Source organism: Mus caroli, unplaced genomic scaffold (genome assembly GCF_978045245.1).
Source record: "Mus caroli unplaced genomic scaffold, Mus_caroli_1 scaffold_6, whole genome shotgun sequence".
NCBI classification, from domain to species: domain Eukaryota; kingdom Metazoa; phylum Chordata; class Mammalia; order Rodentia; family Muridae; genus Mus; species Mus caroli.
In genome coordinates this window covers 27,310,141-27,334,115 of record NW_028227261.1, presented here as the reverse complement: position 1 = coordinate 27,334,115, position 23,975 = coordinate 27,310,141, and the positions used below count along the sequence as shown (strand labels likewise).

General features: G+C 45.7%; 1 protein-coding gene across 5 annotated transcripts in view; it reads right to left on the bottom strand.

The window, feature by feature from the left end:
* The window catches only part of Zcchc17 (zinc finger CCHC-type containing 17), a 43,010-nt gene that overhangs the window by 5,392 nt on the left and 13,643 nt on the right, over positions 1 to 23,975 (bottom strand). For 4 of the 5 annotated variants that reach the window (XM_021159455.3, XM_029476066.2, XM_029476065.2 and 1 more), the window contains 4 exons: positions 16,618 to 16,718; positions 15,204 to 15,295; positions 8,111 to 8,211; positions 5,721 to 5,866 (listed from right to left, as the gene is read on the bottom strand). In XM_021159455.3, coding sequence (XP_021015114.1) covers positions 5,721 to 5,866; positions 8,111 to 8,211; positions 15,204 to 15,295; positions 16,618 to 16,718 — 440 coding nt within the window. Of the gene's footprint in view, positions 1 to 5,720; positions 5,867 to 8,110; positions 8,212 to 15,203; positions 15,296 to 16,617; positions 16,719 to 21,360; positions 21,382 to 23,975 lie in introns of those variants that run through there. The other variant, XM_029476063.2, reaches the window with a different exon arrangement.

Sequence of the window (23,975 nt, the reverse complement as noted above, 5' to 3'; positions counted from 1 at the left end):
GGATTCTGGCCACTTTCTTCATTCTGTCCCTCAGTGACTGGAACAGAGGTACACACAACAGAAGCTCAAGTACAGTGTGTGTGGACAGAAGGGTGGGAGATGCTGCCATACCACAAAAGTGGATGTAGCGTACCTGGGTGTGATCTCAGCATCTGCTAGACGAAGACAGGAAGACCAGGCGTTTAAGGTCATCCTCCACTACCCTCTCAAAAGTAGGAGAGGGTAGGGAGAGGCAGGAGGATGGCTCAGCAAGATAAGCACTTGCTGTACGAACCTTGTGACCCATGTTCAATCCCCCAGAACCCACAGAAGAGTGCGAAGAGAGAGCTGACCTTATGAAGCTGTCCTCTGACCTCTGACACAGGCTGTGGCACGTGCACGCCATCACACACACCATAATACACTGAAATAATGAATATGTTTTTTTAAAGCTGAAGCACTGAGGCTTCTGAACAGACTTTGCAGGGCATCTTCTGTCTCACAGGCTTAGTATTAGATAGGTTCTTCTACCAGAATGCAGAAGGCAGACTTGGGAAGAAATGGTTCTTCTCAAGGTTAAACAGCTTCCAGCTGCAGTCCTGAGCAGGCTTGCCTACACTTCACTTCCTGTCCTTTGAAGGTCATGAGAGCCAGAGACCTCTCTCCTTTCTTACTGTGCATACCTTGGCTGATTATCTTTCTCCTTAAGCAACTAGGTGAGTGAATGATGTGACCTTACTTCATGTGAGATGCCTACCACATACAGTCACTCCGGTTCCCATCCCTGTTGGCAGTGTGGATGGAATGACCTTCAGATATGTACATGTTCGGTTCTGTACGTGGCCCCAGAACTACGAGTACTGGAGTAATGTCCAAGCCCACACACGGACTCCCAAAGTCCATTTCTTATGAAAAGGAAAGCCCATCCCTAAGGGAACCCAAGGTTTGGTGGGGCAGCAGTAGTGGTGCTCAGGTGAGGCAGGAGGATAGTAAATTCAAGCCAGCCTGGGATACCCCGTCTCCAAGAGGAGAAAGGGGAAAGGGAAAAAGAGATTTAGAGAGTACAAGAACAGATAAAAGGACCCAGGAACCTGGGAGACCTGAACCTGATTTATAAGATGCCGAGAAGTAAGTCAACATGCAACCTAGAAGATAAAGCCTCTGGGCGGGCTCCATGTAAGGGGCCTGGCTTGCTTCCAGCCCTGACGACCTACACGACAGGAAGAGAGAACAGTCATCTCCAAGTTAGTTGTCCTTGGACCTCCACAAGAGCAAACCACGATGTTATTCCTCTCCAACAAAATGAATAAATAATTCATTTTTAAATAAACTGGCTAAGCCATTTCTTTAATCTCAGCACTCAGGAGGCAGAGGCAGGTAGAGCCCTGTCAGGCCAACCACAGTTATAAAGTGAAACCCTGTCTCATAAAACGAAAAACAAAACACACAAACAAAAATGGGCTAGAGGTGATCTTACTGTCATGACAATCAAATGTCTGACACTGTCCTGGACACATGTGAGGCAGGAGCACCATCATTTTAAAATGTTTAAAATACTCCCTTCTCCAGGCACAGCTACAAAGCAACAGCACACAGGAGGCCAGCTGCAGGATCACCAATCCAAAGCTAGCCTGGGATGCAAGCAGCCACACACTGTCTCAGGAAAGAAGAAAAAAGAAGAGAAGGAAGAGGAGGGGGAGGAGGAAGAGGAAGAGGAGGAGGAGGAGGAGGAGGAGGAGGAGGCAGGAACAGCCCTGGGAACTGAATGTGAGACAAAGAATAAGATAAAGCCATTATTGCTTCTCTCTTAGGGGCAGAAACAGGAAGTATGGTAAGTGTGTGTTTGGTCAGAGAGCTCATTAAAGAGATTATGTGGGGGCTGGAGACAGCTCTCTGGTTAAGCAACTCTAGTAGAGGACCCAGGTTCAATTCCCACCATCCACACAGCAGCTCACAACAAACTCCCCATTCTGGTGTCTGCTGGCATCAGGTGTACACACAGTGCACAGACAAGCACGCAGGCAAAACACCCACAAACATTAAATAATAGCAATAAACCCCAAGGGACTGGAGAGCATGGCAGCGTGGTTAAGAGTGTTGGGGTTGGGTGTTGTGGTGAAGAACCTCCAGAGGTGGAGGCAGGAGGGTCAGTTGAAGGTCAGCCTGAACTACATAAGGAGTCTGAGCTCAGTCTGAGCCGCATGAGACCATGTCTCCTAAAACTGAGATTCAATTAGGGACTAACATGTCATCACTTTCTATTCTGAGGGGCTGGCATCACCTCAGAGGGAACACTGCCAAAGATCACAACAATCCCACTCTGCAAATCAAAGAACTGCAGTTAGTTTAAACTTACACAGCCAGCTACAAGTTCCCAAGGACTTCAAACTAGGTTTGAAGTGCTAGGGAGAACCCAGGTTTAGGGACATGCAGAGAATATACAAGTCAATGATTTCCATGCTCCTTGGCTAATTCTTCTAATGGTATAATGGACCCTTTCCCTTACCTACATAACAACAACAACCCTCCATTCATGAGGGTGCCCCTGAGCAAAAAGAGAGTTTGTAAGCCTGACACAAAATGACCACTTAACAAATTTTCAAAAAGGTGAGTGCGGGGGTTCACCTGCAATCCAGCACTCAGCAGGCTGAGGCCAGAGGGCCATTGAAAGTTAAAAGCCAGCTGGGGCTACAGCGTGAAAGTCAATCTTAAAAAAACGCCAAAAAAGCTGGGTGTGGAGGTGCACACCTGTGATCCCAGCACTCAGGAGGCTGAGGTGAACCTCTGGGGAGTTTGAGGACAGCATAGTCTACAAATACAGAGTTCCAAGGCTAAACCAGGACTGCACAGTGAGAGACCCTGTTCTCCCCTACCCTTCAAACAGCAACCACAATAGAACAAAACAGAACAAAACAAAATTCAATAACCAATCACAGAAATATCCTGTAAGTTAAGGAACAACTATCGGCTGACTTTCCCTCCTTCTCTGCATAGAACATTTACATCACAGTTTCTGTCTGTACCACAACACAATCTGCTTATGAATCGCTATGCTCTAAGCAGTGAAAGGAGACAACTCCAGGAGACAGCTGTGCCCGTGCACTGACGGGAGCAGGCAAGGATGTTTTGGTAAAAATTGAAGACAATTTGATAAACACTTTCTAGAATCTTTTTTTTTTTTTGGTTTTTCGAGACAGGGTTTCTCTGTGTAGCCCCAGCTGTCCTGGAACTCACTTTGTAGACCAGGCTGGCCTCTAACTCAGAAATCCACCTGCCTCTGCCTCCCGAGTGCTGGGATTAAAGGCGTGCGCCACCACGCCCGGCACTATCTAGAATCTTAAAAGTCCGTATTTAATTTATTTATTTTATTTAGTGTGAGTGTGAGTAGCCTACATGTGTTTATGTGCACCACAAGCATCAAACCCTCTGGAACTAGAGTTCAGAATGGTTGTGAGCCATCATGTGGGTGCTAGGAATCGAACCCAGGTCCTCTGCAAGAGCAACAAGTGCTCTTAGCTACAGAGCCATCTCTCCAACCCCAAGTGCCCTAAAGTTTTCAACATCTTTTTTGTTGTTGTTTTCTTTTGTTTGTTTCTTCTCATTCTTCCTTTGAGACAGGGTCTTTCTATGTAGCCCTGGCTAGCCTCCAACTCACAGATCCACCACCACTACCCACCCCCCACCCCACGCCCCCCCAAAAAACAGAGACCCAGTCTGCATCCTCAAAATGCCTGGAACTCACTCTGCAGCCTATGCTGCCCTGATCCCTTGGCAATCCACCCTCCTCTGCCTCCTGAGTGCTGAGATGTCAGCCTGGCTCCCTTGATGCTGTAATCTTTTTAAAGATATTCTTTTTTTTAAAATTATGTTTAATGTATCTATGTATGTCTGTGAGTGCAGGGCACAGAGGCCAGAGGCATCAGACTCCTCTGGAGTGAGAGTTACAGGTGACTGCAGCTGACACATGACATGGGAGCTGGAAACTGAACATGGGTGCACTAGACAGCCAGCTCTTACCCACTGAGTCATCTCTCAGACCTCTCCCCTCTTTTGAGAAGAGTAGTTTATTTTCATTTTACATGTATGGGTGTTTGGCTTGCACAAAAGCATGTGCACCACATGCATGCAGTGCCCCTGGAGGCCAGAAGAGGGTCTCAGATCTCCTGGAATCACCTGGAGTTACAGGTGGTTGTGAGCCACCATTGGGTACTGGCAACAGAAGCCACGTCCTCTGCAGGAGCAGCCAGTGCTCTTAACTACTGAGCCTCAACTCAGTGAGCTTAACCCAGGAACATACACAAAGAAAGGTAAGGCGGTATACAGCCTAGAGCTGAAGTTGAAAGTTGGAAGTCTAAGTATCTAATAACAATGAATTAAATGAATGATTATACCTAAGCGCAGAGGTGCACTTGGAAGGAGGACCTAGAGTTTAAGGGCATCCTTGGCTATATAACAAGTTTGAGGCCAGTTTGAGCTACAAGAGAACCTGTCTCAAGAAATAACCCAATCAATCAATCAATCAATGCTCACAGTCATAGCATAAAACTTTATGTGGCTCTTTTGTTTGCTTGTTTGTTTTGCTTTCTAAAAAAGATTCATTTATTTATTTTACATATGTGAGTATCCTGTAGCTGTCTTCAGACACACCAGAAGAGGGCATCAGATCCCATTACAGATGATTGTGAGCCTCCATGTGGTTGCTGGGATTTGAACTCAGGACCTCTGGAAGAACAGTTAGTGCTCTTAACTGCTGAGCCATCAGCCACTTTGTCTTGATTTTTGAGACAGGATTTTTCTGTGTAGCCCTGGCTGTCCTGGAACTCACTCTGTAGATCAGGCTGGCCTGGAACTCTTGGGAATCTGCCATTACATGGCTTTTAACATCAAGCGTTTTAAAAACACTTAAGAATACTTAACAAATTAGGGGTTGGAGAGATGATTTAGCAGTTAAGAGCACTGGCTGCTATTCCAAAGGTCCTGAGAGTTCAATTCTTAGCACCCACATGGTGACTCACAAATATCAATAGTAAGATATAATTCCCTCTTTTGGTGTTCATAAAGAAAGAGCACTCATATATATATATATATATAATATAAAAATAAATAAATCTTAAAATAATAAGAAAAATGAAAAGGTAGAAACTAAACTATACCTATAATGACTATAATTTTATATTATATGTATAAGTATAATCATCTACTTATATTGTTGGCTAAAAAAAGTTTAGAATATGCCCAAACTACCAATAAAACTCTCTCTGAGGCTGGAGAGATGGCTCAGTGGTTAAGAGCACTGACTGCTCTTCCAGAGGTCCTGAGTTCAATTCCCAGCAACCACATGATGGCTCACAACCATCTGTAATGGGATCTGATGCCCTCTTCTGGTGGTCTGAAGACAACTACAGTGTACTCATATACATAAAAATAAATAAATCTAAAAAAAAAAACTGTTGATGAAAAGATGAGGAGGGCTTGCTTTTTTTTTTTTTCTTTTTGTTTTTCAAGGCAGGGATTCTCTGTGTAGCCCTGGCTGTCCTGGAACTCACTCTGTAGACCAGGCTGGCCTCGAACTCAGAGATCCGCCTGCCTCTGCCTCCCGAGTGCTGGGATTAAAGGTGTGGCCACCACGCCCGGCTTGAGGGCTTGCTTTTGAAATTATTCTCTACTTCTAAATGCTTACAGGAAGCATTTGTATTTGAGGCCTACCAAACCGTGACACATAGCAGCAAGGCAGCTCTTACCTTCTTTCTCTTCCTGGAAGAATTCTTTGTGGGATCAGGCTTCTCAAGTCCTTCTGCTTTTGCCTCCTCTTTTTCCTCTTCCTCTTCAGGGATCAGAGAATACTTGGTTCCACCTGGCTGCATGAAACAGTCCTTGGCAAAGTGGCCTGTGGGAAAGAACACACGGGTTAGAGAGGGAAGAAGCCACTCTCCTCGGCAGGTGGATGCTTCCTGGAGGCTCCTGACAGGGCCCTCCAAGTCAAAACATTACTGACTTTATCTGGGGCAGTGTTTCTGCCACCTCAAGGTGGCAATGCTCACTCAACCAGAGCCAGGCGAGCAGCTGGCGCAGGAGCCGTGAGAGTCCCTGGTGCGGCTCTGGAAATGGCAGAAGGCACAAGCAAGCAGGCTTATGCTGCCCTCCCTTAGCAATGGGGCTTATTAATTTTTAAAGATCTCATTTTTGGAACTCGTTCCTGACAATGAAAGGCTGCTCCAGAGAGCAGAATGCTTAACAGGGGGAACTGAATTGCAGGCCAAGGCCTAAAGGGAGAGAGCTGGCAATGTGTGGTACTGACAACCAAGCCAACAGACAGAGACAGGCAGACACCCAGGGTGCCTGAGAAGTGACAGGCTGTCAGGTCTGGCAAGGGCCACAGAGACCGTGAACCCCAAGCCCCTGCATCTGTATCTCAGGTCCTGAGGCCTAGAGTTAAGTAGCTCAGGGCCACACAGCAGCAGAGCCAACACTCAGCTCAGGTCGGATGTCTCCCTGCTTTGCGCTACTTTTGCTGCAAAGCCAACCAACCACCTTCAACTTGACCTTTGCTGACGGGGTCAAACTCTACTTGTTGTTATTCTTGCTGCTCTATGAAGCGTTCCCACTGGGCCTGTGGTATTATTGAGGGTCACTTCTGTTTTTGAGGATGAGGATTTAGTTTTTTTTAAACGCTCTATATATGCACACTTGGGGGTGGGGGTATGTGCACATGCGTGCAGGGGCCCAAGGAGACCAGAAGAGGGCGTCCAATCCCCTGGAGCCACAGGAAGGTTCTAGATAGCTCATTTCAAGAGTAGGAAAGAAGTGCATGAAGGAACGACAGAGCTAAGTGTAACGTGTTTTTATATTGAGCCCAGAAGTTAAATGAAGTCTGGAAAGAGGGCACAGCACAATTTCCCAAATACCAGGGATGCTACCACACACGATCTCCTCCAGGGGACGCCTTCCCTCATTGCTACATTCTCCTTCTCTCTCTTCACTAATAAAAGTAGAGGCTTATAAAACCCCACAAATTCAGGGCTGGAGAGGTGGCTCAGCAATTGAGAGCACTGGCTACTCTTCCAGAGGACCCAGATTCTATCCCCAGCACCAACATGGCAGCAGCTTACAACTGTCTGTAACTCCAGTTCTAGGGGATCCGACATCCTCACACAGACATGCAGGCAGGTGAAGCAGCAATGCATGTAAAGACAACAACAACAACAACAACAACAAACCTCACAAATTCAACCAGGACACAGATCTGCTACCATCACTGCAGAAAGTGAACAAAGCGGCTTTGACTTGCTTCTCTCTCTGACCCCTTCTCCCTCTCTCCCCTCCCCACCCATATGTGTTCCTAGCTGGCCTCTTCTTTTTCTCCTCTCTCCCCTCTCTTTCTCTGCCTCTACTCCCTTCTCAACTTCCCTTCCCATGCCCCCAAATAAACTCTATTCTATACTAAAAATAAATAAATAAGGGCTGGAGAGATGGCTCAGTGGTTAAGAGCACTGGCTGTTTTTCCAGAGGTCCTGAGTTCAATTCCCAGCAACCATATGGTGGCTGACAACATCTCTAATGGGTCCTGATGCCCACTTCTGGTGTGTCTGAAGACAGCTACAGTGTATTCATATAAATAAAATAAAGTAAATAAATCTTTATAAAAAAATAAGTAAAAATGAACAAAGCATGACAGGTAGAATCTCGGGACAGGAGGTGACAAATTGAGGTCACTCTGAAACTGAGAAGACAGCAATCGCTCTCATTATAGCTCCAATAAGGGAAGCCAGGTTGAAAAGCTTTTAATATTTGAGTAAGACTAAAAGAACCCTAAGGAAATAGAGCCAAAAGCAAGTGACAGTCCTCTATCTCTATTACGAAAAGAGCACTCTGTTAGGAATTTGGAACCTAATTCTGAGCTAAAAATGAAGAAGAAAGAAAGGGTCTAACTTGGATCCGTAAGGAACGCATCTCCAAGACACTTCATTTCTGCAGAACAGTAATCGTGCTAGGAGATAAGTGTGACACGGAGCACCGTGTGAGTGAGTGCAGCCAGCAGCTGACTGAAAAACACATGGAGCTAAACTAACGGTCTCCCTCAGCCAGCAGAGCAACCTCAAGGAAAGGAGACAGAAAGGGTAGCTTCCCCTACCTTTGCAGCCACACTTCTTGCAGGTCGTGTTCAGGACAGCCTCAAGGGTGATCTTCTGCCCAGTGTAATCCTGGAAGGACCGTCTGCGCCTCTCTTCTTGCCTGTAATTAAAGACATTCTGACCACTGGTGCTTTTCAGGAGAACTGGGCAGATATGTTACAGCGCACTGCTGTGTGCTGGTTTTGTTTTGGTTCTGAAAAAGGAAAGGGGAGCGAAAGGAGATGTGTTGGACAGAGCGAAACAATGGAACAGCTCCTTTTTTTGTCCCATTTAGAATGAGGCTTTGAATTAACAATTATGAGTGAGCCTAGGTTTCCTTTCAATAATATACAGGAAAGATATTTGAAAGTATAATTGCCAGGCAGTGGTGGCGCACGCCTTTGATCCCAGCACTCAGGACGGAGAAGCAGTTGGATCTCTAAGTTCGAGGCCAGCCTGGTCTACAGAGTGAGTTCCAGGACAGCCAGGGCTACACAGAGAAACCCTGTCTCCAGAAAAAGAGAGAGAAAGAAATAAAGACACACAGGGAGAATAATTACTCACCATGGGAAAACACTCTAAGCTCCTGTAAGTTCATTCATGGATTTAAAAAGCTTTTGCAGGCTTTCTACAAGTCAAGGCTGAGTTCCTTAGGAAACCTTGGTCTTGGGGTTTTCAGTTACTTTCTCCACTCCTTTTCCAGCCCCCTTCTTATTTTCCTAACACCAAGAGCCAATTCTACTTTTCATAAGGATCTCTCCTTAGACAGATCCGCTCTGCAACACCCACCCTCCTTCACTCCCTCCACAATGCACTCGCTACCCAGAGGTCCCAAGTCTCCCTCTTCCAAGTCTCTTCCCGGAGCTCCTCGGCCACAGGTGCCTTTTGTTTATTCCTATCAGACTTCTAATGAGCATTAGCTCCTATAGAAAAGACGCACTTGCTTACGGTAAGTGCACAGCGCGCCTAGTTTCTTTCTAGTCTGAACTTTCCCTTTTAACCAACACAGGGACTGAGTCACAGTTCTCAGTCAGGCCTATGCTCAGAGTGTTCGCCATTCTAGCTTCTAAAAGCACAAATTCACTTTCCTTTTTACAGTAGCTGGCAGTACATCAGTTATATGGTACACCCCTATAATCCCATGACTGGGGAGGTTAAGGAAGAGTTTCACAAGGTCAAGACCAGCCTGAGCAATTTGGCAGGGAAATGTCTTAAAATCAAAATACTAAAGTACCTGGGATATTATGTTAACTTGTTGTTAAGAATATATGTCTAGTATACAAAAATCCCTGGTTTCAACTTTTAGTACCAAAAGGTATACATAACACACACACACAGACAGAGTGGATATTTCCTGTATAATTCTGGTGTTTGTGAAACTCACCCGCATCGTTGTCTATAGTTGTGAGTCATTTATTCTCATTTGTATATGGTATTATTTTACTGTTGTCAAAGACAGGCTAACTTTGACCTCACAGAGATCCATCTGCCTTTGGGGGGCTGAAGGCATATGTCACAATGTCAGAGAAAAATATGGTTTACTAAACATTTTTAAATGTAGCTAGTGTGACTACAGAATTATTGTCCCACCCTATCTACCCCATCAATGAACTGCTGGAGTGCATGAAGGGGCCGATCCTACAGATCCAACACTACAGGATCTCCATGACGCGGCAGCAACAGGATATCCAAGAGGAGTCCCAGGTAGGATCCAGTATTGATGGTGGAGCAGAAGCCAAAGGAGTCAGACCAATGAGTCGTTGAACATTTTCAAGGGAAGAAATGTTGACAAAGGGTTTTCTGTGGGGCACACTGTGACACACTACAGCTTCCAGAACAAGGTTTTGGTTGGTTTGTTTGTTTGTTTGTTTGTTTTCCTTTCTCTTGACGGGGAGGTTGCAAGAGTGGAGGGTGGGTACGAGGGGAGGGGAGGTGGGTGGGATTGGGGTGCATGACGTGAAGTCCACAAAGAATCAATACAAAGTCAAAAACCAAAGCAAAGCAAAGCACTAAACCCTGTGGGGCTGGAAAGGTGGCGCAGAGGACAAGAGCACTGGCTGTTCTTCCGGAGGACTGAGGTTCCACTCCCAGCACCCGCACAGCTTACAGCCATCTGTAACTTTAATTCCGGGGGATAGGACATCCTCTGCTAGACTCTGAGGGCACCACCACACAAGTGGTGCACAGACATATATGCAGACAAAACACCTATACTGATTTAAAAAAAAAAAAAGACAAGACAAAAAACCCAAAAAGGTATTGAATCTCACTTGTTTCTACTTCTGAAACACAGGGGCTTGAGCAGGGACTTCCTCCATGCAAGGTAAGTGCTATACTGGAGCTTCATCCCAGCCCCCTTTCCATGTTAGGCCCATGCTGCACCCGAGCTTCACCCAAGCCCTCTCTTTACTTTTTATTTTGAGACAAGCCGCTCACCAAGCTGCCTGGGCAGTAACCAGGGCTGCAGGGCTGCACCATCAAACCTGGTTCTGAAATTCTACTTAATTTCATTAATTTACATTTAAATACCCCCATGTTATTCGTAGCTACCCAAGTGGACATTGCAGGCAAGCATATAATGTAAGTTCTGAGAATGTCTGCACAGATGTCTGGCTTTTGCTCTGGAAGAATCTAAGTGCACAAAAAGTCAATTTTCTGGTATGAGTTATAGAAATAGGCTCTTTCAAAACATACTGAAGTCTGAGTAACAAAAACCAAGACAGGCATCTGAGCAGTCAGGTCGTCAGGTGTCCTTGTTTGAAGAGCAGAGTTTTAAGGGGTCTGATGTGTTCAAACACATCCTTCTTATAATCAATTCCAGTCCTCTGGGATTCTAACACAGTACACACTCAATCAGACCTCCTATGTCACAGGTGTCACGAGGCCAGTTCACTTTCCATTCCCCCTGCCACTGTGCAGTATCTGTCAGCAGTATCAAAGCTCACCCAAGTACCGGCTCCCTCGGGGGTTGCCACATCTCTCTGTTTCTTCATCCAATCCACCCAGTGCACAGATCAATCAACTAGTAAGTGGTGCGCCCCAGCGTTAGTACTAGTGACAGGAGCAAATGAACAAGAGCATGTATGCCCAGGATGCACAAGGCCTGAGGTTCAGTCCCCAGCATCACAATAAAACAAAAGATTGCGACCCACCCCCACCCATTTCTTCTTTACTCCCAGGAGCTTATAACCTAGAAGGAGACACCCAAGCCATGTAAGTGGCTTAACGATGAGTTTTAAGAGCTGTGAATTATACCTGTCTAGAAACTACCTTTAACCCCTTTCCACACAAAGAGACACCTATTAGATTAAATGATGCTGGAAGGTAAGTGCAGGATAGCACTAGGAAGGCAGAGCAGGCACATCTCTGTGAGTCCTAGGCCAGCCTGGGATACACAGTGAATCTGAGGCCAGCCAGGCTGCAAAGAGAGAACCTGCCTCAAGAAACAAACAAACAAACAAACAGCAGCAACAACAACAAAAAGGGAAAAAAGAAAGGGAGGTGAGACAGGTAGACCTTGATAGAAAAAGAGAGGCTAGTCAACTGGTAGCAGCTGGAAACCAGGCTGCTGAACATAAGAGAAAGATACCAAGTGCCAGGAGAAATAGCTGTAATTGGTCATCTCTCCTACTCCCAGGACCCCAACTGCTATGGCTTCTCTACCTGTGCCTTTCCTAAAGTCATCACAATTGTAACACCATCCCTTCTCCTGCTTTCTGAAAATACCATATCCATTCCTCAGGACCTAGCTCAAATGTCGCCTTCTCTCTGGACATGGGAACCTGAAATGAACTCTTCATCAGCTACACTGTCCCTGCTGCCTTGTCATGTTAGATAGAAGGACAAGAACCAATGCTGTGCTGAAAGGAACGTGACATCGGGTACTACAGGGGACGAGGAGGGTAAGACAGACCGCCGTGCTCATGAGCCACACACCGTCTTCAGGCTCAGTACCGGGAAAGCAAAGAGGCACTCAAAACTAAAAACTACAAGTATCTACACTGTGTTCATGACAGTGAAGCCATTAAATGACTACCTGCTAATATGACGTTTCTTAAACTACTGTCGCTTTTTATTTTATTACAGTTATTATGTGTGTGTACACATGCACTTGTGCCATGGTACATGTGTAGAGGGCAGAGGGCAGTTTGTAGGAGTCAGTTTTTCCTCTACTAGGTGGGTCTCTCTGTAGGCCTTTACCTACTGAGCCATCTCCTGGGCCCTCACTCTGTCATATTTAAGATATGTAGCATTACTTTTGTTTTATAGGGGAAAAAAGCTGAGGTTCACCATGATTAAGAATCTGCTCAAAGCAGGCTCTGCACCTTGCCTGGGCAGCAGGGTAGAGATGGCCCTGGTGGCTGGGGTTATGGGTGAGCCAGCCCTGAGAGCAGAAGACTTGCAGGGCTGACCATCTCAGATGCCTCTCAAACCCAGATCCAGAGCTCTGGATTGGCCCACCCCCACATCTATCCCATCGATGAACTGGAGGATACGAAGGACCCAGGTTTATAGATTCACAACTACACGATCTCCACGACACAGGGCAAAACCAGGATGTCCAGGAGTCCCATTAAGGATCCAGCATTGATAGAGTAGCAGAAGCCAGAGGCCTTACACCAGACATTTGTAAGCAAAGAAGTGTGGACAAAAGGGTATACTGTGGAACACACTGACACACTACAGCTCCCATGAGACATTTTTTTACTCTGTTGGGGGAGAGGTTGCAAGGGACGGGTCTGAGGGGTAAAAGGAGAGGGAAATGAGTGGAATGGATTGGGGGGGCATGATGTGAAAATCACAAAGAACCAAAGAAAAATTGAAAAAAAAAAAATCTGCTCAAAGCCAGGTGGTGGTGTAAGTCTTTAATCCCAGTACTTGGGAGGCAGAGGCAGGGGAATTTCTGAATTCAAAGTCAGTCTGCTCTACAAATCCGAGTTCCAGGACAGCCAGGGCTACACAGAGACACAGAGACACACTGTCTCAAAATACCAAAAAAAAAAAAAAAAAAAGAAAGAAAAAAAAAAAAACTCTGCTCAGGCTCAGCCCCTTGGCTTGTACTAGAAATAGTCTCTATATAGAGACACAGCCTGCAAACAGAAAGTCTTTCCTTCTTATCCTTGTTCTTTTTATAAAACTTGTTTTATAGTTTAGCATTATGAGGTTAGCTTTGAGAAATCCACAGGTTTTTGGTGAGTCTGCAGAGCGTGGGGTTCTGTGGAGAGAAGGTAGTTTTATGACAATATGATCAGTCAGTGCCAGGCTTTAGCGTTTCTACGTTGAGTTATAAAAGATCACCACCACAACTGAAGTGTTCTACAAATACATCAATATTTAGCAACTAAACTACAAAACTGTGAAAGGCTAAGTCACCCGCAGTGGCTGGCAGGACACGTGCTTTAACACCCGGTCCTATATGACAGCATCTGACCTGCATAATTTGCTACACAATCACGGGTTACTTATCTCCAGCCACAAACTAGGAATTGGAAGTGACACAGAAGACCGTCCTTACCGTACAGGTTACTGTGAGCATCAGAGACATGAGGCCCGCCTGCCTTATGTCTGGTACATAGATCTTTTCAGTCACCCCTACCTCCCTACTTCAGAAAAAATTCCTTCATAGCTGAAGCAATTTTTCTCAGAATGAAAAATATGAGGGCTTCAATTTTTCTTCTGCAATAAAGATCTCATTCAAATTATATTCATTATTTTTTGTGGTTGTGTTCCAGAGCCAGGATCTCACTATGTAGCTCAGGCTAGCCTTTAATTACATATTCTCTTGCCTTAGTCTACCAAAAACTGGGATTACAGGAATGTGCTGCCACATCTGGTTTATTTATTAATCAATAATGTCACTGTCAGACAGGAAGAACATGTTTAATATCAAAATCAACAAATCATAACATAGTCAACTCAAAGATAAATGTGTGATTGAGTTGACTTGCTTGATGCACTAGAAACAGTTACTAAGCCTCTCAAGGGTCGTGAGGAAATGTACAGCTTGATAGAACTGGGTCTCTCCTCCTACCTCTGCAGGGGTTGCAGGGACTGACTCAGATCGGCAGCTTTCCACAGCCAAGGCCTTTCCCCAGTGAGCCTCCCCCAGTGAGGGCTCTCAAAGACTAAGCAAATTCTGGCTAGAAAGTCAATAAAGGGTCAGACACACTGATCTCAACACCTGGGAGGCAGAGTCAGTGGATCGCTTGAGTTAAAGTCCATCCTGGTCTACAGAGTAAGTTTCTCAACAGCCAGTGCGTATGTTGAGAGACCCTTTCTTAATGACAGTAACAACGACAACAACAACAATACTAACAACAACACTAACAAATCAATAAAGGGAATATGGCAACAGCAATTCTCCTGGAATCGAAACATTTCTTCCTGGGGTACATAGAGAGAGACACTTTCAAAAAACACATCCTTCCCCCTAAGACAAAACAAAAGCATTTGCCATACAAGTCTTCGGAGCTGAGGTCTATCCCTGAAACCTGAATGGTAGCAGGAAAAGAACTGTTCCCACATATGCACCCCGCAATAAAGAAATGGATGTCTTTTTAATTTTTTCTTAAAAATAAAATTCAATACAGGATTTGAGTCAGATAGCAAACTTCCTGAATCTCCAGACCCCACCCTTAGATCAAGAGACAACCTTCCACTCTGAAGTGGAAGGTGCCGCGTTCACAGATGTAGGAGCCTTTTCCTCAGAGCCAATGTGGAAAGGAGCCTCTTGGGAGAGGCCATGGCAGCACCTCAGGAGCTGCTGGCAGACAGGGTGGGGACAGGACGAGAGGAGAAAGAACAAAGCTGCTGAGAGGATTCCTATGGGGTCCTTTCATCTTCAGCTCCACACAGCTGCATGGGGCTGCATGGGGTTGTGTGGGGCTGCGTGGGGTGTGCACCCCTGACATCCAGCATGCAGGAGCCTAAGGTAAGAGCACTGAGATTTGAGGCCATACACTCAAGAAGCATGGGTCTACCTATAAAAAAGCAAAGGTCACCTACGCTGTGACACTCAGTCACACCACCGCCACCAACAGCAGCAGCCCAACCTACTCTAGTTCACTGCCATCTGTATGTGTGGGATTTGAGCTCTGCAAACCCTTTACCTACTCAATGACAACGTTGTTGGGATCGAGGTCTTTCCCAGTTCCTTGGTTGACAACTTTCATGGAGAGGGACACTTTTATTCTATCATTTTTCATCTGAAAAAGACAAAAAAAGAGTCACCAAAACCCCCGAGTGTGTGTGTGTGTGTGTGTGTGTGTGTGTGTGTGTGTGTAGGGGAGTGTTCATGTCAGTGCATGTGTGTACAGAAGCCAAAGGTCAACCTGATTCATTCCTCGGGAACCTCTACGTTGTTCTTTGAGACCTGGAGCCCCATTCAGCCAGGGACCAGCAAGTCCCTGGAGTCCTCTATCTGCATGTCCTCAGCACTGGGATCACAGGAGTACAGCACCACACCTAGCTTTCCACTCAGGTGCTAGTGTAAGTGAACTCAGTCAGGACTTCGTGCTTGCATGGCAAGCATATACCAGCTGAGCTATGTTCCCAAGCCCCTTGAATACCTGACCACTGATCTGTGACACCTCAGAGCCCAATCTGCAAACACCAGAGCAAAGACTAACCTCCAAATGACTAAGTACTAAGCTAAGAACACGGGTGTGTGTGTGTGTGGGGGGGGGGGGGTACAAGAAGTAAAAAGGGCAGATGTAACGGCTGAAGAGGTACAGGAAATGGTCTTCATCCATTCCTATCTTGGAGGGGTCAGTGAAATGGCTCAGTGGGTGAAGGTGCCTGCTGTCAAGCCTAACATCGTGAGTTCAATTCCCAGAATTTACATGGTGCAGGGTGAGAGGAGACTGCAGCAAGCTGTCCTCTGATCTCCACACACACTGTGGCCTGCATGTGAGGACAGGCAGACAGCAGACATACACACACTCTCCTGCCTCAGCCTCCTGGATGCTAAAGTAACAGAAGTATGACACCATACTCAGCTCTGGCTCCGTCTTACAGCTACAGAACCTAACACATGGAAGCACTCAACAGTTTTCAGATCCCTGCTAGTGTCCCTGGCTTTCTGCCTGCCATTCCCTCGTAGACCACGGAAGGCATGCCACGGAAGGCATGCACCCCCGTGCCCGAGCTGCCCATCTACTCTAGGAGAAATGGCTGCAGGTCGTGTGTCTTTTTCCTTCCGGCCTAAGATGAAGTACAGGTGACAAGTGCTCTCCACCCCTGGAGAGGGGTGAAGAGGAATTCTCCACCCCTGGCTCTTTTCTATCTAAGCCTCAGGAGGAGAGTCCCATGAACACACACTCCCCCACTACACTTCTGTACTTCATGTTCTTTCTCCCAGGCCCGAAGGACAGACAATCAGAAGATTCAAACTTAAGACAGATGACTGGGACAAGGTTTAAAAATAAGGACGTCAGCCATCACGAACATTTACACACCATCATGAACTCCAATGAAAGCCCAGCATTTTATAAGCCTTTCAACCACGCGAAGGGGCAGGACACTTTACCTCTCGGCCAATCAGCTTCACCCACACTTTGTCTCCAACATCTACTATCTCAGAAGGCTTATCCACTCGACAGGACGACATGTGAGTTCGATGGACCAGACCTGAGGTGAGAAAGAAAAACACACATTTATACTCCGAATGCACAGGTAGGAAATAACAGGGAAGATTTTAAACTTCTGATGAACATTTTATATAGATTAAAACTACAAACTAAAACAATTAAAGATCAGCCTTTAACCTAGTCAGCCAACCAACACTGCTTAAATTTTACTTTACTTTATGGGTATGGGTGTTTTGCCTGAGTAGATATCTGTACATCATGTGTGGCTACCACCCAGAGGCCAGAAGAGACCTTCTGGGACTGGAGTTACAGACAGCTGTGAGCTGTCACGGGGTGCTGGGAATCCAATCTTGGTTCTCTGAAAGCATAGCAAGTGTTCTGAACCACTGAGCTGTCTCTCCAGTGCCAGTAAACGTTGGTTCAATAACTGCTCAGACAGAGACGAGCTCAGCAGTGGAATGTGCTTTGTATGCACCAGGCTGGGGATTCCATTCCTAGCACCAAGAGATAGGAGGAAAACTAAAAATACATAACACAGTGACAGCAACCACAGAAAGAGTGAGCTGAGCTCTGTTTTCTGTGGTACCAGGGATTGAAGCGGAGCCCCGACATGCTAGGTGTCCATCCTGCGACTGAGTTTACACCCCCAGTTCCTCAAAAGATTTACTTCTAACTATGTGCATATGTGTCTATATGCCAGGAGTGTCTGTGTGTGTGTCTTTATGTGCAGGTACCTACAGAGGCCAGGGGGGACAACAGAGCCCCAGGAGCTGGAGTTACAGGCCATGGTGAGCAGCCAACATGGGTGCTGGGAAACAAACTCTGGTCCCCTGCAAGAGCACCAATTGCGCTTAACTGCTGAGCCGTCTTCCCAGCCCCACTCCCACAGTGTAGATAGAAATACAAGTTGGTAAATCCTTTCAAAGCAAGGGCTTCCTTCTGTAGTGCTGATCCTTTATTCTTCAGACCTGACACACGCCAGTCACATGCTTCCACCCCTGACCAAGGCCTTCAGACCTTTGCTAGAAGAATCTCTGGAATTGTTCCCAAAGAAAAAACATCCATAGAGGCAAAGCACCCAGGAGCAAAAACACTGTAGGTATTACTATCTATGAATGTTAAAAATGAAAGAACTGTAGCCTCCTGCTGCTGCTAGTGATGCTGGTGGTGACGGTGGCAGCAGCCCACGCCTTTTATCCCAGAACCTAGGAGGCAGAGGAAAGGGGATTCTCTGAGTTCCAGGAGAGCCAGGACTACACAGAGAAGCCCTGTCTGGAAAACAAAATCAAAAACAAAATTAAGAATTGGGGTTGGAGAAATGGCTCAGCAGTTAAGAGCACTTATTTCCAGGACTGGAGAGATGGTTCAGTGGTTGAGAGCACTGGCTGCCTTTCCAGACCCTGGTTCAATTGCCAGCACCCACATGGCAGCTCACAATTGTCTCTAGCTTCAGATCCAAGAGATCCAACACCCTCACACAGACATATACGCAAAACACATTCTGTGCGTTCATGCAATGCACAGAAAATATAATTTAAAAAAAAAAGAGCACTTGCTCTTGCAGAGGCAGGTTTGAGTCCCAGCACCACATAACGGCTCACAATCATCTCTAACTCCAGTCCCTAGGGGAGCCATGCTTTCTTCTGACTTCTGAAGGCACCAGATACGCACATGTTCCCCATATATGCAGGCAAAATACTCATTTGCATAAAATAATACAGTAAGTAAATTTAAGAAAGAATTGTATACAGCGGCTCACACTTGTTAGTCCAGTACTCAAAAAACTAAGACAGGAGGATCACACCTGCTAGACCAGCCTGGTCTCCATAGTGATCCAAGGCAGCCTGGGTTACAGACTGAACCCAGTTTCAAAACAAAAAGAACAGCAGAATTCCAAGTCCACTTTAATAACTAATAATTGGAGAACATCTTGGCAAACAATGGTAAATCAGTCAAATGAAAAATAATTACAGTTGATGTTAAGTGAAAAAAATAGAAAAAGTACTTTTTTTAAAAAAGGTTCTCACTGCGTACATAACCTTGGCTACAGATCTCAACTACAGGTCTGTGCCACATACCCTGGCATAGTACTATTTTCAACATTAAACTGGCAACAATGTTTAGAAAAACAATAACCAATATTGGTGAAAACAGAAAAATAAGAAACATTATTAAGTTAGAATGAACTTTTAGAAGTTATGTATCAATAACTATCAAAAATGAGAAGTCTGGGGGAAAGAAGGAAGGCAGCACAGGTATTTAACATGTATGTCCTGAGTTTGATCTGCAGCACCACAAAATAAATGTTAAATGTTAAATAGTTTTAACTTTGGCTGGACATAGAGATACACAGCTCTTGGGAGGTGGGGGCAAGTGGATCTCTGTGGGTTCAAGGTCTACGTAGTGAGTTCCAGGTCAGCCTAGGTTACAGAGAGAGAGGTGTCTTAAAACACAAAGCACACTGGGCAGTGGCACACTTAGAAGGCAGAGGCAGGCAGAGCTCTGAGTTCAAAGCCAGCCTGGTCTACAGATGGAGTTCCAGGACAGCCAGGGCTACAGAGTAAGACCCTGTCTTGAAAAACCAAAGCAACAACAACAACAACAAAAACCCCACAAAGCACAAAAACAACAATTTACATGCTCTTAACAACCAAGCCATCTCTCCAGCCCCTTAAATAATTTTAGAATGCCCCTTTCCTGCTGTTGAGGGTGAATTACTTTAGAGAACAACCTTCTCTCTATATTCCAAGGTAATTCCCTGCTGCGGGCCCAAGACAGTTTAGTCAATCAAGGAACTCCATCCTCCTGACCATAACAATTGGCTGGTTGGGTAGAGACACAAACCTCTTACATCAATCAATCATCCTTCTCAAAAGCACACCCACTAACTACAAAATGCTGTAAATACGTAGCCTGACCAGTAGGTGGCAGGAGTCTGCCAGGGAAAAGTAAACACAGATCAAGAGTCTGAGCTAAATCATCTGTAATCCAAGCAGGCGGGAGGTCAGAGCTCGAGGCTATGAATGGAGATCCCTTCTTTAAAGGCAAAACAAAACATAAATACCTGATACATCTGATACTAGCCGAGGAAGAAACTAGAAGTCCTTGGCTTGCAATATCAGCCAAAAACACGGGTCTGCCCCTTTGCACCAGTCCTGGCTGTCAGTCTCATTATAACTACGCCTAGGAATCCTGCCCAAGAAAATAATCAGGCTGGATTGTGCTGTGCACCCGGGCTGACCGTTAGCCATGCAGACTCATCTACTTGCCTTAGTTGCTTGAGTAGCTGCGGCTACAGATGCAGGCTGCCGTGCTGGCACAACGCATCATGACAGGAGACTCTACAAGCAAACTAACACCCAACACAAGCACGCCAATTGCATTAATCCCGGTCTGTTGCCAGAAGAGGCAGCCCAACATGCCAGTGATTTATTTCATAGTGAAAATGTGTACAGTACTGTGAATATCCAGCATTTCCTATGGCAAAATAAAGTACAATACAAAGTTACATAGTGTGACTACAAATGCTAAAAAGTGCATCTTTAAAATGTTAAGGAATTACTCGAAAAAATGCTAACAACAGATCTAGTATCTGTGCTGGCTAGTTTTCTGTCAACTGAACACCAGCTAGTCATTTGAGAAGAGGGAACCTTAACATGAAAATGTCCCCAACACACTGACGTATGGATCCAGCCAGGTGGTCCTGGATGCTCTAAGAGAGAAGGCTGAGAGATCCACAAGGAGCAAGCCAGCAAGCAACACTCCTCCATGGCCTCTGCTTCAGTTCCTGCTACCAAGTTCCTGCCTTGAGTTCCCTCAGTGACAGAATGTGACCTGAGAGATGTAGGCTGAATAAACCCTCTCCTGGCAGGCACATGCACTTGAGAGAAAGAGGCACATAGATCTTAGAGTCCCAGACTGAGTTTCAGAAAGCCAGGGCTACACAGAGAAACACTGTCTCTAAAAACAAACAAACAAACCCGAAACCCCCTTGCCTCCCTAAGAGCTTTTGCTTTGTTGAAAGCAATATTACAGACACTCTTTCACTTATTTTCAGTAAGTTGAGAGACTTCTTAGTTTTGTTTTTGAGACAGGTTCTCACTATATGAGCCACGCTGGCCTCAAACTTGTGAAGCCTGACTCAGACTCTAAGTGCACTTGTGGACAAGCCCTCCCTCATCTGGCTGCTGAAGGGTCTCTTCCTCTCTAACAAACTGCCCCCCCCCACACACACACACACGTATTTGCACATGCCTGAAATTCAGGTGTTTATCCCTTCTATTTGAGGCTTCTATTAGAAGCTACCATTTTCTTTATCCGTGGCCAATGGGTCTCTTACATCTAAGACAGGTGATTCTATGGATTGGCATTTCTTCTCCAAAATGCTTACTGCATACATATGTACATATAATGTAGATATAATATAAGCTATGTTTTTAATTAGGTCACATATAATCTCCAAACTGGGTATAATCATGCATCCAGGGCTTTTGTATTTTTTGAGACAGGGTTTCTCTGTGTAGCCCTGGCTGTCCTGGAACTCACTCTGTAGACCAGGCTGGCCTCGAACTCAGAAATCCGCCTGCCTCTGCCTCCCAAGTGCTGAGGTTAAAGGTGTGCGCTGAGCAGCTTGTCTGTCTACTCTAGCAGATTCTCCACACGCAGACACATAAACGTCTTACTTTCCTCCGAAGACCGAATCCTGAGGCGAGCACTGTTCCACCCAGCTTTACTCTCGGCTCCTGGGCCTGCATTCCTGACGTGAAGCCACAAATGCCCAAAGGACATATCAAATTCATCATCATGTTCAATAAACTCAACATGACACTTAAACAGAGTGAGTCCCAACTGAATGTCTGTCAGCACGAGGAGAAAAGAACACAGCCCTGACACTGAGAGAGAGAGAGACAGAGAGAGAGAGAGCAAGCGCACATGAGTACTTATTACCACTGCCTAGAATGTCTCTCCACTGTTTTAGACTCAACGTTAATCTCTTTCACAGCTTCCACTGGTAAGAGGAAGAGAAGGTAAACTTGCCAATTCACAAGAGGCCAGGTACAGCCAGAGCTCGGCAGAAGGAACTCTGCCTTATCTCTGGGTACTGCTCGGCGAGTCGTCTCCAGTGAATGGCGTGTGACAATTACACTTGCAGAGAAGTTAGTGTTTTCACGCCCTTTCTCCCTTGGGATTAGATACGGCCAGACATTCACTAACATGATATTGCAGGCAAAAATGGATCAAGGATGGATGGAAGACAGTTCTATTGATCAAATGGATCAAGGATGGATGGAAGACAGTTCTATTGATCAAATAACCAGAGTCTAAGATATGCACATCATCCCATTCCACAGACGAAGAAACTAAAGACTCAAAACCAAATGATTTTCCCAAGTCAAGAAACTGGTAAATGCCTGAGCTGGGACTTGAACTCATGTGTTTACGCAACAAGACTCACTGACGTCCAGCATCTCTCCAACACTGTACTAGGCCCAGAGCGATCTGAACAACTGAGGTGGATTCAGGGCGGTCTTCATTACCTTCCTCACACATGCTTTCATTTGCTCCTGTGTGTAATCGGATAGGGCTCTACTGCTCCTATGACAGCCACAAGCAGCACTGCTATTTTACATTTCATGGGTAAAATAAAAATCAGCAGCTACAGTACTGGACTGCAGACGTGGTAAACTATAAACATAAAGCTATATTTGGCTGGGTAGAATGACACTTACCCATAACCTCATCATCTAGGAACCGAATGCAGGAGGAGGATTGTGAATGCTAGTCCAGGATACAGTGTGAGGTCTTGCCTTAAAAAATTAAAAATGGCAGCAAGCTGGCTCAGCAGCTGACTGACTGCATGCTTGAGGACCTCAGATCAATCCCTGGAACCACACAAAGCTGAATGCAGAGGCTCACATCTGTAATTCCAGCACTCCGACAGGGGAGCTGCCCGGAAGTTTACAGGCTAACCAGCCTGGAGTATGCAACCAGGCAGAAATAAGAGGCAGGCAGCATCACTAATGTGGAAAAAGAACTGACTCCTGAAAACTGCCCTCTGACCTCCACATGTGCACCATGACACCCAAGAATGCCAACAACAATAATAAAACCTTAAAATACACATTTGTGTATGTGCGTGTATGTGCATGCATGTGCGTGCAGTCTCTGACCGGGCAGTCACAGGAAGAATCCAGTCATGAGAGTAATGAGAGGACTGGAACACTTGGTCCCAGCCATCCAGCTCCCACAGCCGGGAATGCAGGAGGAGTGGGGAGCGAGTGGCTTTAGGACAGTCCCCGCACACATCATGGAGTATGCAGTGCTGGACAGAACAGATTCAGGAGCCTTCACCCCGCTCCACTCAGCCTGCCCTGTGTCCCTTCATTGTTTGTTTAATCCTGAACTGGACTTATTGTAAACCAGCAAGGGGGAATAAATGCTTTCCTGAGTTCTGTGAACTTTTACTTTGGTGTTTTGCTTGTTTGAGACAGTCTTACAGTACAGCCTTGGCTGGCCTGGAACCCACTATGTAGATCAGGCTGACCTTGAACTCAGGTATCTGTCTGCCTCTGCCCGCTGACTACTGAAATTAAAGGCGTGCCTCACTATGCTCCGCTCTTTCTTTTTTTTTAAACAGAGTTTCATGTAGCCCAGATTGGCCTCCCATTCGTTACGTAGACAAGGCTTTCTGGTCTCCCAAGTGCTGGAATCATAAGTGTACACAGTACCTGACCTACTCTAATTACCGAACTTAAGGAGGGGTCACCCCTCTAAGTTAGACTGGCTGACCATCGTTAGGGGCATCTGAGAGGCGCTAAGTTCGTGGGACAGAACCCCTTTAACTATAGGACCTGACATTAATTCAGGGTTGATATGTCAGAATTGAATCAAAAGTCGTTGGATAGCTTGTTGGTGTCCAAAATAAGTGAAAAACTGGTTTGTGTGGCACAACTAATGAGAGCAAATCTGTAACAGTCCCACCAGCACATAAACTTCCATTGAGCAAAACTACAACAGGGGCAAGGTTAGGGCCAGGGAGAGGGTTCAATGGGTAAGGCACTTGCCACCAAGCCTGACGACCTGAGTTCAAACCCGGAACCTGCAGGGTGGAAGGACAGTACCTCCAAGTTATACTCTGACCTCCACACAAGTGTTATGGCATGTCCCCAAGCCCCATTTGCATACATAAAACAAACAAACGAATGTTAAAAAAGAAAGACTAGTTTTGATCTGAATACCCATCTTTAACTTGATAGTAGTTAAAGGATTCTGAAGACAGACTCTGAGAAAGTAATTC